The sequence below is a fragment of the Phoxinus phoxinus genome, assembly GCF_949152265.1.
Source record: "Phoxinus phoxinus genome assembly, chromosome: 11".
NCBI classification, from domain to species: Eukaryota; Metazoa; Chordata; class Actinopteri; order Cypriniformes; family Leuciscidae; genus Phoxinus; species Phoxinus phoxinus.
The window spans coordinates 19,707,247-19,727,956 of record NC_136886.1 but is presented as its reverse complement, the minus strand read 5'-3'; the positions used below and the strand labels follow the sequence as shown (position 1 = coordinate 19,727,956).

The 20,710-nt window shown below is 39.6% G+C and overlaps 1 protein-coding gene across 2 annotated transcripts in view; it reads right to left on the bottom strand.

Moving 5' to 3' along the window:
* ntn1a (netrin 1a) overlaps positions 1-17,025 on the bottom strand; it is a 67,278-nt gene extending 50,253 nt beyond the window's left edge. Inside the window, exon 1 of one of the 2 annotated variants that reach the window (XM_079629576.1) lies at positions 15,474-17,025. In XM_079629576.1, coding sequence (XP_079485702.1) covers positions 15,474-16,491 — 1,018 coding nt within the window. In that variant the 5' untranslated portion in view covers positions 16,492-17,025. The remainder of the gene's footprint in view (positions 1-15,473) is intronic. The other variant, XM_079629577.1, reaches the window with a different exon arrangement.
* Positions 17,026-20,710: the final 3,685 nt, after the last annotated feature.

Sequence of the window (20,710 nt, the reverse complement as noted above, 5' to 3'; positions counted from 1 at the left end):
CTTTGGGAATCCTGGATTAAGTAGGATCAAGTCTGGTTAATTCAGATGACCTGGCAAACCTCCCCTCTTTAACTGGCAGTCTGGTTATTTCTTTATTAAATTGTGCTCATTAACATTCCTAAAAATACATCCATTGAAATTCATAAAAATTCATCATATTGAATACCTAAATATTTATTTGCTTTATTGTATTTCAAGTTTCCAGCTAAAATTATCACTAGTGGCAGTAAAACAACAACAAATTGTGATCACAGAAGGCAGATTATTGATTTATAAATACTTATCTTGAATACTATGTTATGACATCAGAACACTTTTTTTTTAATCATAGATCATGTTTTGTAAACTAATAGATTTGCCTATTTGCATCACATAACAAGCTCCATATGTATGTATTTTCTGTTGTAGTAAACTTGCTCAGTAGCTCACCTAATACAGCATTGTACTTGCAATGTGGAGTGAGTGCAAGTCTTGTAGAAGCATGCTAAATTGGCACACACAAAAAAAAATCTCACATTTGTTTTAGTTTACACTATCAGTTAGGTTTAGGATATGTGGTACTAATATTCTATTCTATTCAAACCTTCTAGTACTATTCACTGGACATTTAATTCCCAAACTGCCACGATATGTACCATAACCAGCATAATAAAATGTTTCCAGATTCATGGATAAAGTCGGATTAAACCGGACAAGCTTTTAGTGCCTCTAACTGGACATTTCTCTTTGAAATTGTCACGGAACATGCAAAAAGCAATGTAATAATATCATTTTTCAAAAATGTTGCCACGGGTAGGTTTTTCCAAAGGTATTTTATGTAGTATTGGCCTGAATACCGTACTTAGCTTTGTCCAAAAAAACAGATTCTTTCTGTTTGCTGGGATTTTCTTAAATCTTATCTAAACTAACCCATCAACCTTGTTTTAGCATTCTGATGCCAGTACATACATTCATAGTGTCGAGTATTAATCTAAGTCAATACCCTAAAGCCATGGCTCTGTGTATAGTTGAATCTTGAACAAGCCTCTGCAGTTCCAAACCACGAACAGTTACGAATCAAAACATGGTCATGTTCAAGTACCACAGTTTGGGTAAATAAAGACAAATTCGCTTTAAATGAGGCAAGAAGAGCTCGGTTTCCCTCAAACCAAGACTCACCATCTCACAAAAGAGGGTCAGCAGGCTTTTGGCTCCTTGCCTCTGTAGAAATGCAAATAGAGTTATCTAATTTATCAAACGTGCACAGTGCCGACATCTTCCAGTCTCCCCTGCGCTATCTCAATATTTGCCAGAGCACCTTATAAAACCTGTCATTAGTTAGTGTTCACCTTAAATCCTGTAGTATATTTACACTACTACATCCTTCAGAACATACTTCATAACTTTCCTCTGAGGTAGGGCAAAAGCTCTGCTGGGGTGTGTGGGGGGGTCCGGGACAAAGTGTATAGTTAAACACACGTAATTTCATCCAGCCATTAATCACAGAGAGGCGGTTGCCGCGGGAACTGCTGCCTCGGGGACGATGCGCTCATGCTCACCACTGGTGGTCCTGTCGACAGACCTACCGGACCCATCGAACCTCAAGTGCCAGGGGTCGCACCTCAGGTGGTAACCCAGAAACAAGGAGCGAGAGAGATGCGGATCTGTTTTTTCATCGATGCTGTTTCTGCACTGAGAGGAAGAAGTCTGCGGGCAATGCTGTAAGCTGCCAGCTCTGTGCGGTTCTACGACTACTACTAAATTGAACTTCTATACAAAACATCTATACATACAAACATTATAAGCAGTTAGTTTGGTCCTCTAGTTGCATTGGACATGCTATGTTTCAAAAATGTGCTGATATTTCTGTTGTCTGTGTTTGTAGAATTCCATAGAGCCAGTCAGTTATGAAATATTGCCTTTGGAACTATTTTCATTTGTCGAGCAAAATTAAATGGCTATATTTTGTGCTCAATAATTCACTTACAATTAGTTTACAGAACTACCGTAAGTCTGAAATATATAATATGGAACTGATACTGTAGATATATATTACATAAACACTGTACATGTACACCCTTCCAGTTGTTTACTTTATTTTGTTTTATTTCATTTAAAATATATATATTTTCAAGACCCCACAAAAAAAGCAACATCATTATAAGGAATAATAATAACCTTTCTAAAACAGGGCATACGTGCTTAGAACTTCAATACAAAAAGTGTCAATAACAATCTGCTTACTACTGATTATGGAAAATATAAAAATAATTTGAAAAGAAAATAAGCCAAATTTCAAAAGTAATATTATTATTTTTACAAAATAATAGCACTGTACCGGGCTCTTGAGACCTCAAATGTTCAAATAAACATTTAAATAAATAAGTAAACAGAATTTCAACTTAACATAGTTGCATTATGAACTGTGCCAGAGTATATGTGTTTTTTTAAACGTCACACTAGAACTGTACCACATTTGAACAAGCCCTTCTCTCTCTATCTTTCTCAGCTCATTTCCTTTTTGTCTTCACTGTATGTTTGGTTTGGCTAAGAATCCAGCCCAAACACTTGCCCTCCACCCTAAGCGGAGGTCATCAATTCAGAACCTATACCCGGGCAACGGTGTTTAAGAGAATACATGTCAGGAGAAACGGTCGTGCCGAGCAGTGCACATGGTATGTGTCAGTGTTTCTGCACTGTTTACAGCTCTGTTTATGATCTGTGTTAACAGTGTACTGACACTTTAACTGGCTTCAAAACAGCCGCCAGCACGAGGGCCATGAATCTAGAGCGGCAGCAGACCTGCGTTTCACCTCATAAGGAAAGAGTAGGGAATACCTCTGTCATCTATGCAGTTGTTTGTTTTAAAAAAAAGGATTTCTTATTTCTATTTCATGCTCTCATTCTGGCAGGTCACGTCAGTCAAGCTCTCATCAGCTGACTATCGACTAATCTACATCTACCTATAGTTATACAACGCTGATCACAGCATTCCTATAAGGCCCATTCAGTGTTATTAGCAGCTTTATCACGTTGCTCAGGAGCTAATTACCCTCCTCCATCCCCAGCTCCTCCTCTCGTCCTGTCAGGACTTGGCCTTCTGATTTTCCTCTTCAAATCAGAATATTTTTTCTTGAATTCTATTAAATTATTAAACAATAAATGATTGAGCATTAATGATATCTGCTATACATTTATGTTGGTTCTGTTCTGTTCACCCTAGGTTATTCCTGCTCTCCTTACTCTTCTCTATTCTAGGCTGCATTGATGCGCAGGGAGTTCTTGCCCAGAACCGAACCATTCTGCCAATCCAAACAGTTCATTAATCGTCAATCATCTTTGACGATAGTGGTCCTGACAGAAATAAAAAATGTTACTTGAGCATCATATTAGAATGATTTCTGAAGGACCATTTGACACTGAAGACTGGAGTAATGTCTGCTGAAAACTATTTTTCAGAATCCTGTATTTGTTGATACAGGAATACATTACATTTTTAAAAAAAAATAGAGAATAGAATAGAATAGAATAGAATAGAATAGAATAGAATAGAATAGAATGAGGAATTTATATAGCGCTTTCATATGTACTACTGTACACCCAAAGTGCTTTACAATTATATCAGGGAATCTCTCCTCAACCACCACCCAGTGTGTAGCATCCAACTGGATGAATAAATGACATTTGAAAATATATTAAAATAGACAACAATTACAGCCCCAAAACTTTTTAATTGTTGAGTATATCTTTTCAGGCTATTCAAATTGCATTTGTCAAACAGAACATGAGTAGAAGAACAGGCCAGGGTTTCTTCAGTAAAGCACATTTTCTTTGCTAAATTTACAGTATACACAAGAATTTGGTTTTAGACATAGAGGTACAGATGTTTGTCATAAGCTCGTCACTCTGACTCTATTCAACTGTTTCATCCCTGACTGTAATCTTAGCAGTACATTCTCCTGGCAGACTAAATGGAAAATATCCGGCTGATGTTTATTCTGGCAGAGTGTGGTGATAGAGCTGAGAAATTCTTTCTTGTGTGTACATGTTACCTGTTAGAAACTGTCATTGATTTTGTTCTACTGAGTGACAGGTCTATGTGACAGAGTGTGAAGTATATATATGATGATGTAATACAAAATTAAATAAGTAAAAAATAATTACTTTAATAAAATAATTCACAATAACGATGAAACACAAAATGTTGCAGTCTCCGTCTGTAAAAAGTAAAACTAAGTATTACTTTGTGCCAAACAGAAAAATTTCTCAATTGCTCACAATAATCTGTCTCACTGAATCTTCATAACATCCCTCATTTATTCCTGTGCTTTGCCAAACCACAGCTAAGAGAGGTTGACACAAGCTTTCACTATGGACTAAAAGGCTCAATTAATTCATTTAGTTGTTTCTTCCCCTCGAGGGCCAGACATCAATAGGCGAGCAGACAATCCTCTTCTGTGCCTACTATAAACAATGCCGGCTGGCGCTGACAGAGGAAACAGGTATCAACAAGGGTGAGTCTGAACAGCACTGCAGCACTGTGATTTAAGAGAGGTGTTAATGCCATCAAGAGTGAAGTCAACTGTGTTGTACCCTAAAGGCTTGAGAAGAAACAGCCAATAAATTACACAATTGTATAATATATATGAGCTATCCTTATAGTGCTAAAATTCACAGCCAATGAGCAGGTCTGTGACCTTGTAACAATAAGATAGAAATGAACAAGACACACCTACTGTATGACAAAAACATTCAATGGTTGCAATTATGTTATTGAATGAATACTGTAAAAAAGGTGTTTTTTTGGGAAGTGGCCTTTAGCGGTTCACACATAATTCCCACATGTTTGATGCTCAAGCAGGTCCTGCAAGGTATATTCTCCATCCTATTCTCATCTCCTCACCCAAAAATATAAATCTGGCAAAAAGTAGCATGTGACGGGGGTGTGGTAGCCTGACACGGCGTCTTTCAGGGAACTGGGTTACATACGTAACCTGATATGTTCCCTTTTGTAACTCAACATTGCGTTGAGGCTACGGGAACTGCGTTGAACTTGACGATATGGGAAGTTAATACCAACTTCGCCACTGAATTTTTTAAGACTCTAGAGTTGAATCCATGTCCAGACAGTAAAACCTGATGAATGTGTGTGGAGAGGACCATCCTGCCACAGCACAAATATTTTTAAAGGGTGCACCCCTAGAGCCTTGAGCCCAAATCCCTAGAGGTAAAGCCACTGCGGACCAACACATGACACAACCCCTCGGGTGTGGGAGTAAGTTTCAGAGCTAGAAATACTACTCTCATTTCTAGGCAATTTGTGGGCCAATGAAGATGAATGTTCCCCCAAAGCCAACTGGCTCTTGACGACAACACGCCCCTGAGAGCCTGGCTTTTGTTTAGGAACCATGGCTCCTTCCAAAGTCGTAGAGCACATAGCTCATGGTGCATGATCCTTACGAGCCTGGAGGGATGGTTCAGAGGACGGAATCCACTGCTCTTGACCCAGAACTGGCATGGTCTTACAGTATGTGCAGTAAGCCTAGTTGAATGATGTTGGTCGTTGCTGTCATGAGACCTAACATCATTTACATTTGTAAGACTGAAAGTTCCTAACCTAGCTTTATATCTTTCATAGCATTTAGGATCGATTCTATACATGCAAGAGACAGACGTGCCTGCGTGGTTGAATCACAAACCACCACAAGAAAAGTGGTTCTCTGAGCTGGAGAAAGTGCACTCTTTTTGGAGTTCAAACTAATCCCAACCTTCTTCATGTGGGTGAGCACATCTCAATGTTGCGCCGCCAACTCTTCTGAGCCAGTATCAGTCAATTGTCAATGTAGTTCAGTTCTCGGATGCCGTGGAGTTGCGAAGGAGCCAGAGCAGCATCCATGCACTTAGTTAAAGTGTGTGGGGATAGAACTAGGCCAAAAGGGAAGAACTCAATATCGGTGTGCTTGCCCCCGAAAGTGAACCTGAGAAACTTCCTGTGCTCTGGCAGAATCTTGATGTGAAAGTATGAGTTTCGAGTGAAAGTCCTCGAACTGGATTTCCGACACGATTAACTTGAGGGTAAGCATCTTGAACCTCTGTGTCTGAAGAGAATGTTTCAGGCCTATTAGATCTAAAATGGGGCGACTAGCCCGTTGGGTGCCTCTACCCAACGAATCACCGCTAGTGGTGGGGTAAGCGGAAACGCTTGCTGATGGGCCAGAGGAAGGTCAGGCACACAATATTGTGGTGTGCACGGATCTCCCTCTGGAGGAGATGCCCTCAGGGCCAGGGTCCATGATGGTTAGGACATTTAGTTTGCCATCATGGAGGAGATAACAGATCCTATTGGCCTTCTGCTCTTCTCTCTTATCACCGGGCCCTGGCCTGGAGCGGCTGTGAATGGTGCCGGCTCCTGGACACTGCGAAGGATTCATTATCTGAACACCGCTGACTGTTTCTTGGCCCCCTGGTATCTGTCGACAACGGTATTGACCGTGTCGTTAAACAAGCCATAAGGTGAGATCTGGGCATCCAAAAGGAAAGTCTTGTCTCTTTCCTTGACCCCTATGAGGTTGAGTCACAGGTGCCTCCCTGTAACCACCATTGTAATCACAGCCATTGAGTGGCCGATAGCGCAGACCATCTACTTAGTCACATGGAGGACAAGATCTGTTGCCCTGCGAAGCTCTTTAACTGCCTCCGAGGCTTGGTGGGTAAGGCGTGTTTCCTCCACGACGATGCACTTGAGAGGGAGAGTGCATGTGTCTCTTCCACCCTCGGCACCGCCCCAAACCAGATCACTCGCATACGAACACCGTAGAGTATGTTGAGGTGGCCTGCGTATGCACTCATGAAGTACGAATTCCTCTAAGACCTAGACACCTCGGTGTGAAGGTCAGGAAGGAACAAAGATGGTGGTGTGGATGTTGCTCTTGGCTAGATGTTAGGTAACAGTCATCGAGTTCGACCTTGGACACAGCGCGAGTAACAACCTCGAGCAGCTCCTCGCTTGTCTGTCTGCATCCAACTCCTCAGTTCCTCATTCTCGTCGAAATCCTCAAGAAATCGTAGAGCGAGCTTCAAGATCCAGAATAGGGTCTGCAGGGTCTGTGGACAGGGCGAGAAAAAGGGCTCGATCGCCTGTCTTGCGCTCCTTGTCTCTCAACTCTACCTGTGAGCCCTGTGACTGAAGTCACCGGAGTTGCCGAGGTCCCTCGGCTGCCATGGGAGCCGAGGCACGGGGTGCAGGGGCTTGGCTCTCATCTTTTTCAAAGAGAGCGGGACCGGAGCTTGGGGAGATAGAACTTGTCAACATGATCACACATTTCATGTACTTTTTTCCTGGCACGATGGAATCTTTGTCAAACACATACAAAAGGCAGCAAACACACACTCGAACACGCGGCTTCTGAAGACAAACAAGCTGGCAACACGCTTATAGCATCTATTTATGGTGTCATGGACGTACTAGGCTACGTCGCTGTGTTGTGCTTCAGACACGGCTCACCAAAACATTCCCTGGAAAGGGAACAGTACTTACTGATATACTGTAGATAACTCCCTTTGGAGTGGACTTTGTGCTTTGTAACTTTGCAGACCTTTTTCATTCCCAAACAGCAATATTATGAACTAAAGTAAAAAATGTAAATGTAAAAAAAAAAAAAACATAATAGGACCTTTAATCAAAATAACTTCCCCTCCTCTTGCAAAAACATCTCTCCTCTTCTCTTCTCTGCTGACGTGTTTACTGGCGCAAAGGCGGGACAAACTGTTACTCACATGAGATCACAGCAGATGCAAACCACAATGATCCAATGATCCAATCAAGTCCCGCCCAACAAAAAATTATTGCTTGAGAATCCGTTTCATTCCTCACAATAGGGAAGAAAAGACTATTGCAATTTCAGCTTCATGCAGACTTTAAATGATTATTTTTTAATTCATTTTAATGAATACAAATGTAATATATATATAAATATATATATATATATATATATATATATATATAGTATTTTACTTTTATTAAACACATCCGAGTTGGTACCATTTACTCTGTGTGAACGCTATCAGACTTCTAGACATGAGACACTATGTTTGTGTTGTGAGAGTCAGCCAATTTATCCTCAGCTGGTTCCCGTCAGTGATGTGGAGACTGCTTTATTTCTGTATCACACTAACAATGCAGACAATGAAGGATGACATTCCCCATGTTCCTAAGAAACAACTTTGAATCTGTGAAGTGATAACATGAACCTGCCTGAAATTATAAAATGTAGTCATAATAAGTCATGATAAGTTGTAGAGTGTGTAGGAGAAGAAGTTTGAAGAAGAAGCAACCCAGCTTCCACCAAAACACTCAAAAGAACTCGTCATCATCTTGAAACTTTCACATTCTCCTTCTTTCAGAAACAAGCTCTAGGTTTCCTCTTCATGGGCTTGTAATGGGAATCTGTGTTCCATTATGTATCAGACAAGTAATATCAAACAAAAGCCTCAAAAATTAATGTTTTGCCTTAGGGAGGCAGAGAAAATCCACTGAGATGCCATATAAAGTCTTAACCATGCCTTTTTGTCTTGTATATGTGTGTGTTCTATGCAGTGATAATTTTAGAAATGTTGTCCCTTTTCATGCCATAAGTTTGTGGGATTAAGCAGTGGCAATATTGTTCCACAGACAGCTAAATAAAAGAAGAAAAAACTCAGTTGTTTGGTTAATGACTCTGAATCTGATCTCTTAATGACCTTGATTTTATTTACTTTTTAAAAGTTTTCAAAATACTGTCACATTTGGTATCAGTTGTCTGTTATAAATGTCTTTTCTGACAGGCTTATGTATAATTTCCCAATATTTGAATCTCAGAAATACAAACCAAGTGTAAAAAATACATCCCAAAAAAAAAAAAAAAATACCTGGATGGCCATTCCATTGAAGGTTATTCAACATAGATACAATTGGATATTAAAGCGGGAAGTGAAAAATAACTTTTTAAAAGTCCTAAACATAACATGATTAAATTAATATCTCAGGCAAAATATCCCTGCATGTAAAAAAAAAGTGTGTTGGATCACTGCTGATCTTCTACACAATCGGTGAGTATTATCAGGTGTTCATAATTAACAAATTCCAACTGAACTCCATCATAAAATAACAGCAATAAATAATAACACATCAGACACAATGCGCCTCAGTTGGAATTGAGTCATGAAAAAAATACTTTAAATGCCAGCTTAGCAGGCTTCAGCTCTTCTCTGTTCATGAGCCATCGTTCTGCCTGAGATACAGTACTTTTTTCCTGTTGATATACACTTTCATACATTGGCCTGCAGCTGTCAATGTGTTCCGTGCTCCGACCACAGATGTACTTGTGGTAAGATGGGAAGACAGAAATTTGGACATTGTTAAACACTGTCAAACTGATGAATAAATTGTTTTGACTCCCATTTATAATCAGCCATGGTGTCCAGTTCCCTCAAAACTTGACAATTACCAGCAATCTAAAGCTAAATCCTAGAAAATGACATCAGATATACTTAATAGTATTCTCTCACAAACTGGGCACAACAATGCTCCATCACTTACGAGCATCCACATGGCATTGCCCTTGAATTCCCTCTAATTTGAAATCAAAACTATCCACTAGTACAAAGAGAACCAGCATTATCATATTTTACACATACCATCCTGTGTGCGCGTGATATGTGTGCTAACCCTTATGTTTCCGACGAGCCCGTGTGTGTGCGTGTGGTGGCGTCTAGGTAAACGAGATGCAGATGGCTGGTTTGGGCCTTGTGCACTGCAGCCTGGCAGGCATCAGGTTGAGTTTGCTGCAGAGTGTTCGGCTCTAGAGCCAGGCTCTCTTCTGGAAATATACTCACCCCCCTACAGCAGAGCCTCAGCGTGGGCTTTCCGCCAGCACTGATCTCGCCAGGAGGTCTGGGCCTTCTCAAAAACACACAGCCTGCCTGCCCCACAGCCAGTTCAATGCACCCTTATATATCTGGTTCTCCTGAAGAGGCTGGGCTTGTGCATCATAATCTTGACTCCAAATTCTCAACAAAAAAAACATTGTTTTTGATCACCGTTCCTGTCAAAAAAGCTGGCAGCCGGTGTGGAGTAACATGAAAGAGCTAATGAGCTTTCTCACTTGCTAGTGGAAAACATTCATGTTCATTGTTACAATCACAAACAGGTGGTTCAGAACTTCTAGGTGTTTGCTGTATTTGTTTGATGCATTTGCAGTGGATGAATACACTTTTCAAAATTCCTCCACAAGAATCATGTGCATGAGAAGGTTTTTGTTCACCTGCGCTTTACCAAACAAGCCGGACACCAGTAAACACTGATAAGCGTTCTTGGAAATGCGGTCACTGGTTAGAGAAATGAACTGTTACATGTCTATGATGGTAATTCATCCCCTTTGAACAGTAGTGAGGTACAATAGTGATGCAGTAGAGCAAAGTGCAAAAGTTCCGTCAGGTCTCTCATCTCACGTCTCACCCTATTTTGCTTGATAGGTGGGACTATTTGATCCATCGGCAGCTTTGAAGATTAGAGATGTTGGTTTATAAAAGCCATGTGGCAGCTAAAACATTAACTAGAGCCTTTTACTTTTACTGGCATAGAAAAAAACACAAACACAAAGATTACTGATGGCTGATTGTCTAAGAAATCTGACAAACTTTTAACACCCTGCTGTATTACTGAACTAAATGAATTATATATTAAATCCATTTTTTAAAAGTTGTTTATTAAATACAAACTTTAATTTGAGCTTTTTGTTAAAAGAAACCGTCACCCAAAAAAATTAATTGTGTCGTAATTTACATTACATTTGTCATTACAAACTTAAGGTTTTGTCCATACAATGAAAGTCAATGGGGTCCAAAACTTTCAAGTGCTATACAGCTCCAGCGATTCAAACTAAGTCTGAGTCACAAACCAAATATGTTGATCATATTTGACATGTCATTGACAATAAATATCAATGGAACTTGCATGTCACCTGACTTACAGTATCATAATAGTACAACCACCAATAAGGTTTGATTGCTATGTTGCCATATTTGATTTGGGTAAACATGAGTTGATAAATGATTTAATTTGACTTGAGAGTAAATCACTGCTTAAAGAGATAGTTTACCAAAAAGTTCTTACATAATGCACTCACCCTCATGCCGTTCCACTTCCAACCCCAATTTTCATTCATTTTCAAAACACGTTTTTTGCTACCTTTATGTCCGTTTTAGAACTTAAAACTTTTGGACCCCATTGACTTTGAACACACTAATTGTATGGACAAAAGCAAGTGAAACATTCTTCAAATATCTTCTTTTGTTTTCCGCAGAAGAAAAAAAATCATACAAGTTTGAAACAACACGTGGATGAGTAAATTATGACAGAATTTAACTTTTTGAGTGAACTATTCTTTTACATTTGAGAAGCTCAAATTGAGAGTACTTAGTTTCCTCCAAAACGTGAATAAAATGTCCTTGGAGATTAGGCTGATGGGTCCAAATTCATGCCTTCAGCATATCAACCTGCACTGCCAGTCAAGAATTTCAGAATCAGGCCCAAGAGAGCTTTAAACCACTTCCAAGTGTATAGTTAATGTTCAAGGAGATCATGTGGTCACTATGTGTTCAAACTGGCAGAGTCATGTTGTGGTTTGGCATGTGGGAGAGATGCTAGGGAGTTAAACTTAACTTTGTGACAGAGAAACAAGCACATGCGGGAAATACAAGAGAAACGATTTGTATCCTGACAGAGATATGCTTTACTTCCAACAATAAAGGACAGAGAAACATCTCTCATTCGTCTCAAACCAGTCTGAGATTAAACACAAACTCTTCTGTCATCGAGATTACATCCCTTTTAAACAATTCCTTCTCTTTACTAAAGCATTCACCTTTTTTTGCTGCCTCATCTGGTCAACTCCAGGGAGCAAAGCTTAAAAGACAATCCTCTTCTAAATGTATGCTTTTAAGTCTGACTGAAATTGAGTTTTAAAGAATGCAGAAAATATAGCTTGAATTGAAATTTGCAACATTGACTGTTATTGAACTGAATTGAATCAACACTGAACTAAACTGAGCTGAATAATGACATTTGTCTTCTGTAGATATGCTCTACAGCTGAAATGTAAATTTTCATAATTGATTGATTTTACAACATTAACACTGTTATTTTCCTATTTACTGTGAAGCTGCTTTGAAACAATCTGTGTAAAGACTATATACATGAATATGACTTGATTTGAAAGTGATTTGTATGCAATATAATTATTTGAATGATTTTTCCCAAGCATGGAGCGGCGTTCCATTTCACATAATGGCCGCCTTCTCTTTATTTTGTATTCTTGACAGGCTTCGCTTCAGACTATGGCTCAATGCATTAAGGAATTATGCTTCTCAATGGCATTAGCTGATCAATACCCTAAGGCCACATTGACGGGGCACTCAGGGGGTTATACGGCTCCTTTTCCAATCAGTTAAGTGCAGTTTAAGTGAAACCTAGGTCTCTTTGCAGTCCTAGTTATTGATCGCTATCTATTAAACACACTCTCTCAACACTATTTCTTGTCCTATGTTTCACTCACCTTAAAACCTCCCTCGTTTTCTCAAATCATTCTATCCACTATCTATATTCTTATGATATTTAGTAACTGGAATTCATAGCATCCTGGTTCAGCTCGGGCTCCTTTCCTTTCAGTAAGGGTTCAATCTAGTACATGAACACATTAGGACCAACAAAGAGAGTTACACTGAAATAATTCCCAGAATGCTGGAATGTTTCTCCTACAGTAGTGATGATAGAGGACCAAACCCTCAGCCAGATCATTTACAACATACGTTCCATATTTAGGCTTGGGTTATGAATGAGAGGTTGCCATAGTGTTTCTATAGGTGTTTGATTGCATTTTGCCCTCACTCGCACACAAAGGTTTTCCCTTGGGCTCTGCCCTCGCTCAGAGGTGTCACACGGCTCTTTCTTCTCCTGTTTAAGCTCTGTTTGCTTTAACGTTGCCCACCCCTTCACTCCTCTCTTTTCACTTCTTCACTCCTTTTCATTCTCTTGCACTCTCTTTTCATTTCGGCACTGGATCTGATGGCACTGCACTCAGGAAAAACACAGCCGAGGAATGTTCGGCAAAAGCGTCGGGTCGCTGACAGCAAGATGGATGCTGTGAGTGACGGTCTTTTGTGCCCCATGCAAGACATCATGAAGGCCCGGTAAAAATAAAGTGTCAAGGATACAGGGCAGCAATTCATGTCTCCTGTGTGACAGTGGCGTCTAAACTGGGTTGTTTACATTTCTAGTGCATATACATATAGAGATAACTTAGAGAAAGGAGAATAAGAACAAGCTCTTCTCTTAAGATGAGTCAAAACATTCATTGAAAAATGCTAAATTTGCTTTCGAAATGGGTTATGGATGACAGATGATGATTATCAGGCTCTTTTCATTATGATTCAGATTTGTTTATGCAGGACCATTATTTGCATGTCGAATTGACAGTGCACCCTCAATCCATACAAACTGCATAAGTTGTAAACTGAATTTTTTATGTTTTCACATTGACAGAAAATCAGCAATGAAAGCTATATCTGCTAAAGATATAGACTCATTAAATAGATAATGTATTCAAATATTATTATTATGCATCATGTTTTAAGATGCAGACAGTCAAAGAGGCACAGCTTTTTTTCTTCCAGATATTCTATTTAACAGTATAGGCAAAGTGAAATAACCGAAATACAAAAAGGGTATTGTCAGTATTAATCCTATTTTATTTGAAGGGATGTTTTAATCTACAGGTATTATATGCATCTGCAGGACCCATATGCACTTTTAATAACCCAGAGAGTTATCTTATCTTTCAAGCTGCTGATAAAGAGACTGCTTTAACGGGGATTCTGCTTGGTGTAGGCCGGCTTAAGAGTAGCCAGACAATTCAGGGCGAATTATGACTTTCAATTTTGTTTATAAATTATGTTCTTCATTCATTAAATTAAGCATTATGATTTCATTTCTTTATTTTTGTGGTCTTAGCAATAGGCTAAATATCCATATTCCCCAGCTAGTTTATCAAACAATGGTAATGTGTATTACAAATATCTGTGCATAGAATTTTTTTTTTTTTTTTACAAATGCTTAGTAAAATATCAGTAACAACACTCTCAGAAAAAAACGGTACCATTTAAGAAGATTGTCATGTGTTCCATTTAGGTACTAATAGGCTATGTATATTTTTGGTACCATTTAGAGGCTACTAGGATTCTCTTTAGGTACAAATGTGTACCTTTTGAAAGGGTACCGTTCCAGTGACAGTTTTTGTACCTCTTTTTTTCCCTGAGAGTAAATTATAAATAGGTTAAATAGTTGGGAACCTAACCAGCGCTGCTGATTCGATAGTTTGTAGACTTTTATCTGTATTTTGTTTGTGATATAACTCGAAATAAAATGATTTAATATAAGCCTAATATGAAAGTGATATTCCTAACTGGATATGTCTGAAAATGTATTTTAATGACAGTAATAAAGGTGAGTGCACAGGCCAAAACACGAGGCGGCTCGTTGGCAGACTTTTATCACATTGCTCTTTAGACGACAAAATGCTGTGTTTGTTTTTTAAGACACCTGGTCATCTTTTATTTATTTTTGTGTACAATTTTTTTTGACAAATTTTCCCCCCATAATGCGTGTTGATGCCGTATGCGATTTTTTTCTCCTAATAATAAACACTGAATAGTATTTAAACATTATTATTATTTAAACTGTATTGAAATATATTGTTTGTAATGCTTATAAAATAAACATTAAAATACATCTTAACAAGCTATACAGAACAAATAATTTTTTTTAATTTTTCCTCCTTTTTCTTCTTCTTTTTTTTTTAAATAGGCTATATATTTAACGCATTTTGCGTAGCCTATAGGCTACTACAGTTCGTATTGCGAACTTAAGTTTCTAAAATTCCCATTTGTTCTATTTTAGTATGAACTTTTATTTAGTGGCTACTCTCCAAAAGCAGACCTTAAAATGAAGTTGAACATACAGTAATTATTTTCCTACATTTATTCAAACCTCAAGCTGTTGCCGCGAGGTTAATAAAAATCGGCTATAAGATCATGATATAGGCTACTGTAATAATTTATATTAATTTAACTCAGGACTGACTTCAAACCATTATTTCAAGTCTTGTAAAAATAAGAAAAAGATTTTGAATATATCCTTCCTCAAAATCATCGCGCTTTCTCCATAAATCTGTCGCCTATATTGCTGTAGGCTAATGGTCCTGAAAGTTCTCTTCACTAGATGCGAAATGCTTGAATTTAAAAAGAAAACACCCGCACTTTTTTACTAGGCAGTCATGGCTGGTTTCGAACTCATCTCAAACAAATTGCACATGCGACGAAAGATCAACGATTTATCTTTGGTGATGTTCTCGCCGTTGGCGCTTTCCAGAGATGACACAGAAATAAAGAGTTGGACCTACCGACACATTCGTTGGCTTCTCTGGCGGTTGCGCGCTGCCAGGGTCGGTCATAGTGAAACGGTTTGCATCTGTCACACTCTGGTCCGGCTGTATTGTGCTTGCACTCGCACACTAGGTTTCCATCCCGGTCTTTGACGCACCGTGACGCGTGTCCATTACACTTACATCTGCCTCCGACCTGCAGGTCTGACACGGCGTAGAAATAGGAATCTCTGGCCAGCTCCGAGTCATCCTCATTTTCGTCTCCGAAAGTGTGCAGTCGGCTGAAAGTAACCTTAATGTCAGTGGCAGTCACCCAGTCCTGAAGTACGGGGGAATTGTCAAAGTCGTGCGCGGAAGGTCGCCCGTCCAGGGTGCTGAACGCGATCAAGCCGCCAGAGAGTGGGTGCATGTCGGTGTGAGAATCTGTGCAGATAGCCTCTTGCTCGTTTTGCTTAGTGATCGCGGCTTTGCTGGGCTTGTTGAACATCTTTCTACACTGGGTCGAGTAATACTGGAAAGGCACCCAGGACTTGCCGTAGTCCATTGATTTAAAGATACCCATAGACTCTGGTCGGGGTGAGCAGAACTGCAAACTCACGTAGGTCACTTCGAATTTCTTGTTTAGGGATAATGTTAAAGTGACGTTTTGAGGATACTGGATGTAATTGTCCGACTGCCAGCAGGTGAGATTATGAGGATTGTTCAGGTCGGTTAGGTAAGCAGGTGGGTGATATTTCTTTGGGTCCGACGCCTCGCACGTGTGGCAGTTTCTGTGCCTTTCATCCCCCTTCTCAGTCACCACACAGTACCGACTCGGTGTTTTGCCGCAGGTGCTGGACGCGCGCACTTCCTTCCCGAACGCCGCGTTCACGAAATCGGGGATGCATCTTCTGGGGTGACCGTTCTCGTCGTAACACGGATCCGGTGGGGAGGTCTGAGCGGCGAACATGCTCATGCCGTATCCGCCGACAGTCCCGTTAACCACACAGTAGAGAGTCACCAAAGTGACCAAAGCATCCGAGACCCTCAACATCATCACGCGCCTTCCTCAGTCTCGAGCTGAAACACAGCCGTGTCCTAATGAGAAGATGCGTTCTCTGTTTGCAGATGTAACGGGAGGAAATCAGTTGACAATCCACAGCCGCTATGACACCACGATCAAACCGGTGCCAAATAACAAACTAATGTGAATTTGAATCTGACTTCAACACATGGGCAAACTCCTGGATACCTGATCTAAACCACTGTGGAAAATCCGGCAATATTTTGCCAACACTTTCGCAATTAAAGAAAATCGCTATACGTTTCACTATACCTCCGTCAAACAGTTCAGCAAAAGAAGAAAGTCACAAAGCAATCTGAGTTCGTGCTGGCTCTCTTTTTCCTGGAGTAATGGACTCGCGCTTTCACTTGTCTGGTTCTTGAATCTCTGCATGTAGATATAAGAAGATCCCGTTAGTTTGAGCTCTAGTGAGATAGGATACACTCACGTTGCCCCGTTCTCTCTCTCTCTCTCTCTCTCTCTCTCTCTCTCTCTCTCTCTCTCTCTCTCTCTCTCTCTCTCTGCTCTATGGAGACAGAGTCGGACGCGTCTTTTACGCAGAGCTTTGCTCATTCATCTGCAGTGACACTCGAGAGAACAACGACATCCACTGGTAGATTATCAATAAAACCAGAGCAGACGAGGAATAGAAATAAAGATAATATAAGTTTTATTTGTAATTTAGTTACAGTAATACATTTTCTCTATAATTGTGCTGTAAATTTAATTCATAAAAACTATAGAGCAGAGAAAATTGTACATAGCAGGCAAAGTTAAAGACTTCCTTTGCATTTGAATGCTGTTCTGATTAACGGATAATGCTCTTATTAAACAACCCGACTTTAAACCTGGTAACTCATGGTCATCCATGAGCTAATTAGATTTTTGACGAGGTCTTCACATTTGTAACAGTTTTTAGATGAGGTGTAGAATTGATTCAATCTTTTCTCACTCAATACACACACGCTTACAGGAGGACAGCCTGCCATAAAATTACCATAAAAAATGGCTTTTATTAAAATACATTTTAATTATACAGACCCATACAACAAAAAGTTTTTTGTTGCATTATTTAGCCTACTGTTTTTATGATTTGTTTGTTTTTTACAGCGCATAAATTTTATAAGCATATAGCCTATAGCCTATTTGTGTGACATATTGGCTACATTATATCCAGTGCATGCAAATGTCCTACCTATTCACATTTTATATTTCTGAAAAGAAAAGAAAAGAAAAGAAAACAATATTTTTCGATGTAGCTGCTACTCATCTAGAATGGATACACTCACCTCCAATGAAAAGTAGCCTACACGAGCGGTCTGCCGTTGCTATAGTAACCTTAACAGGATAGCCTATTGCTATAACTCGATATAGCCTAACTTCCATATATCGAAATAATGTTCTGAATCCGCTACAATGTGTTGGCAATAGGTTATGAAAATACAATAGGCCTACCCTCCTATTTTATGCATTTTCTGGGTTTACGTTATTCAAACGACATTTTTTTTTTTGTGGGATTATGACCTGTTAAAAATTAAGGATAAAGGGGCTTTTAGCAATGATGCCATGGAAGAACCAATTTTGGTTCCCTAAAGAACATTTCGGTGAAAAGCTCTGAAAAGAACATTTTTTTTCTTTTCGTGAAGAACATTTTAATAATCTAAAGAACCCCTTTCCAGTAAACCTTTTGTGCAACAGAAAGGTTCCATGGATGTTTTGGTTCTTCATGGAACGGAAGTACATACAGTTATGACAGTAGGCTAAATAACATTTATTTTTAAGAATGTGGAATAGAACTGCTTTTGGGCTAGACTAGTCTTTGTTAGGTCCCTCTGAGCCACTAGGCTAATTCTCACCCTGAGTGCAAGGCTACATAATTAATCATTTTAAATAAAAGTTGCCTCAATTGTAACAAGGGCACCGGTTAAGTGCTCCAACTAGCGCCTCCAAACATTTCAGGAATAACAATGTTCAGCTCAGGGGCGGAGCCAGACGATTTAAACATTCGGGGCTTAGCCCAAACCTAGGGGGGTCCGGGGGCATACTCCCCCGGGGAGATTTTTTTACCATTTACGTCAGCTAAATGCACTATTTTTCAGGCTGTTTGAGATAATAGAATGGCTAAAAATCTATACACTATCTGGGAAAATGATGATAGTTAGGCCTACTCAGTAAAAAAAAAAAAAAAAAACTGGACGCGCGAATGAGGTGAATTCGCAGCCGCGCCGTGCTAAACGTCATTCGCGCTGCAGGACCTCCAGACGTGCGTAAACGCGTCTTCACATTGACTTAAAGATTGAAATCACTCGCGCCAGACGCTCTATTCACGTTCGGTGTGAACGGGTGTGAACGCAGCATACACTTGTCCGCGGTTCGTCCGATGCTGCTTCTGAATCTCTCTCTGGCCGGTGAGGTTTACTGTTAGTGTTCCATATAAAAAAACTTTGTTATGTCCCTAATATTAACTTCAGCCAGTTAGCCAGTAAGCTCGCTACTACGCAGGTGAAAACATACAATAGCCCGCCAGCCCCTGATGACAACGACGAAGAAGAAGATTTATATTCTTCGTTAGTTTTTATTGGCAGTTGGCAAACAAGCTGAGTGATGCGCGATGCATTACCGTCCGCCACCACGCACGGTAATAGAGCTTTTGTTTCATTTTTTGACGCTCCAGTCAGAAAGACTGAGAAGGAATGGAACAAAGTTGAAGTTATTTTAAAAAACCTAAAAGATTCGGGGCTTTTGACAAAACATTCGGGGCTTAAGCCCAATTAGCCACCCCCCCGCTCCGCCCCTTCAGCTCTAGCCTATATGATAAATTAAATCAAACGGTCATTCAAATTCACTGGTTATCTCTATTAGCGACGTCAGTCAAGCTTCGCCTGAATTTGGATGATTGATTCGAGAAGATGGGAACTGAACAGGGCTGCGTTTCTCAAATGAATCGTGAACTAAATTAGTAACAATGCCATTTGGCGGCAATGGTTCAACGATATAGGCTACTATACCGATGCTTTTTGGAAACTAGAAGACGCATGCGCAAATAGGTGTCAGAATGCGTTTCAAGTCTGAAAATTCATATCGATTATCCACGTGAATGTAAAAAACCAGAGATCATATTATTAGAGTTATTTCTATTATTAAACAGCTGTCTTAGACACTCCTTTAAGTCGTATAGGCCTTCGGTCATTTAGGCTAATACAAACGAATAGGCCTACAGACTTTTCCGTATAGCTAGCCGGGCTATTTCTGGCTTTCATTTGAGGAAGCTCAAGTTCAGAAAGCATATTCAACAGAATGTCTTACGGGTTTTTGATAATGTACAAATAAGTTGTACCCAATTAATTTTTCCCGTTTTATTCATAAACACCAATCCACTGTAATCTACAAACACCTGGCTACTTTCTATGTGTATTGGCCCACTAGATGGCAGTATTTCATTTTCCACCTAGCCAAGCTCATCCATTCCAAACCTATCTCCCATTAAACAAGTGTCACAGGCCTATCTTTTGCTATTGTGGATCTACCATTGCATATTCTAACTTAGAACTCTGAGCTTCCTGTCATGGTCCTTCTGATTGGAAGGGTTATCAGCTAAGTTCCTTCTTTAGAACAACCACACACCATTCAATGAGCTCCACTCATTGTGATGCCTACCTTACAATTCAGCTGACTAATGTGTGCGCTGTGTGATTTTTGAGAAGGGAAGAGACATAGAGTGACTGATACATAATAACTGTATAAAATGCAAATTTTGCCATCGGGGGAAGTTAAGATTTGATCTTACTCTGAGTATAGAGGCTGAGTCGGCAGTTAGACTTTAGAGAAAAGCCTTGAAGAAAAAAAACACACCATGCCATTTTATTATTCAAATTATGTTATTCAGACAATAAAACTAGTAAAAAGTCATTAGGAAGAACCTAAGTTACCTTTTTAAAGTTACATTTTAAAAAGACACCAAACTATTTTGATATTAGGCCTATGTTTGAGAACATTTTAAACATATCTTCATGCCAGTTTAAAATAATTTTTCAGTATTCTCAACAAAAGCTGTCATTTCTAAGATCAGCTTACCATTTATGGCAAATTGCCATCCATGGCATTAATGAAAACTAAGGCATCTGTCAAAGAACAAAAGCCGTGTGTGTAAGTTAAACCTCCTCCCACTCATGAACACATGTAGCCCGTGTCTTCCTCTTTGAGTTCTTCTGCA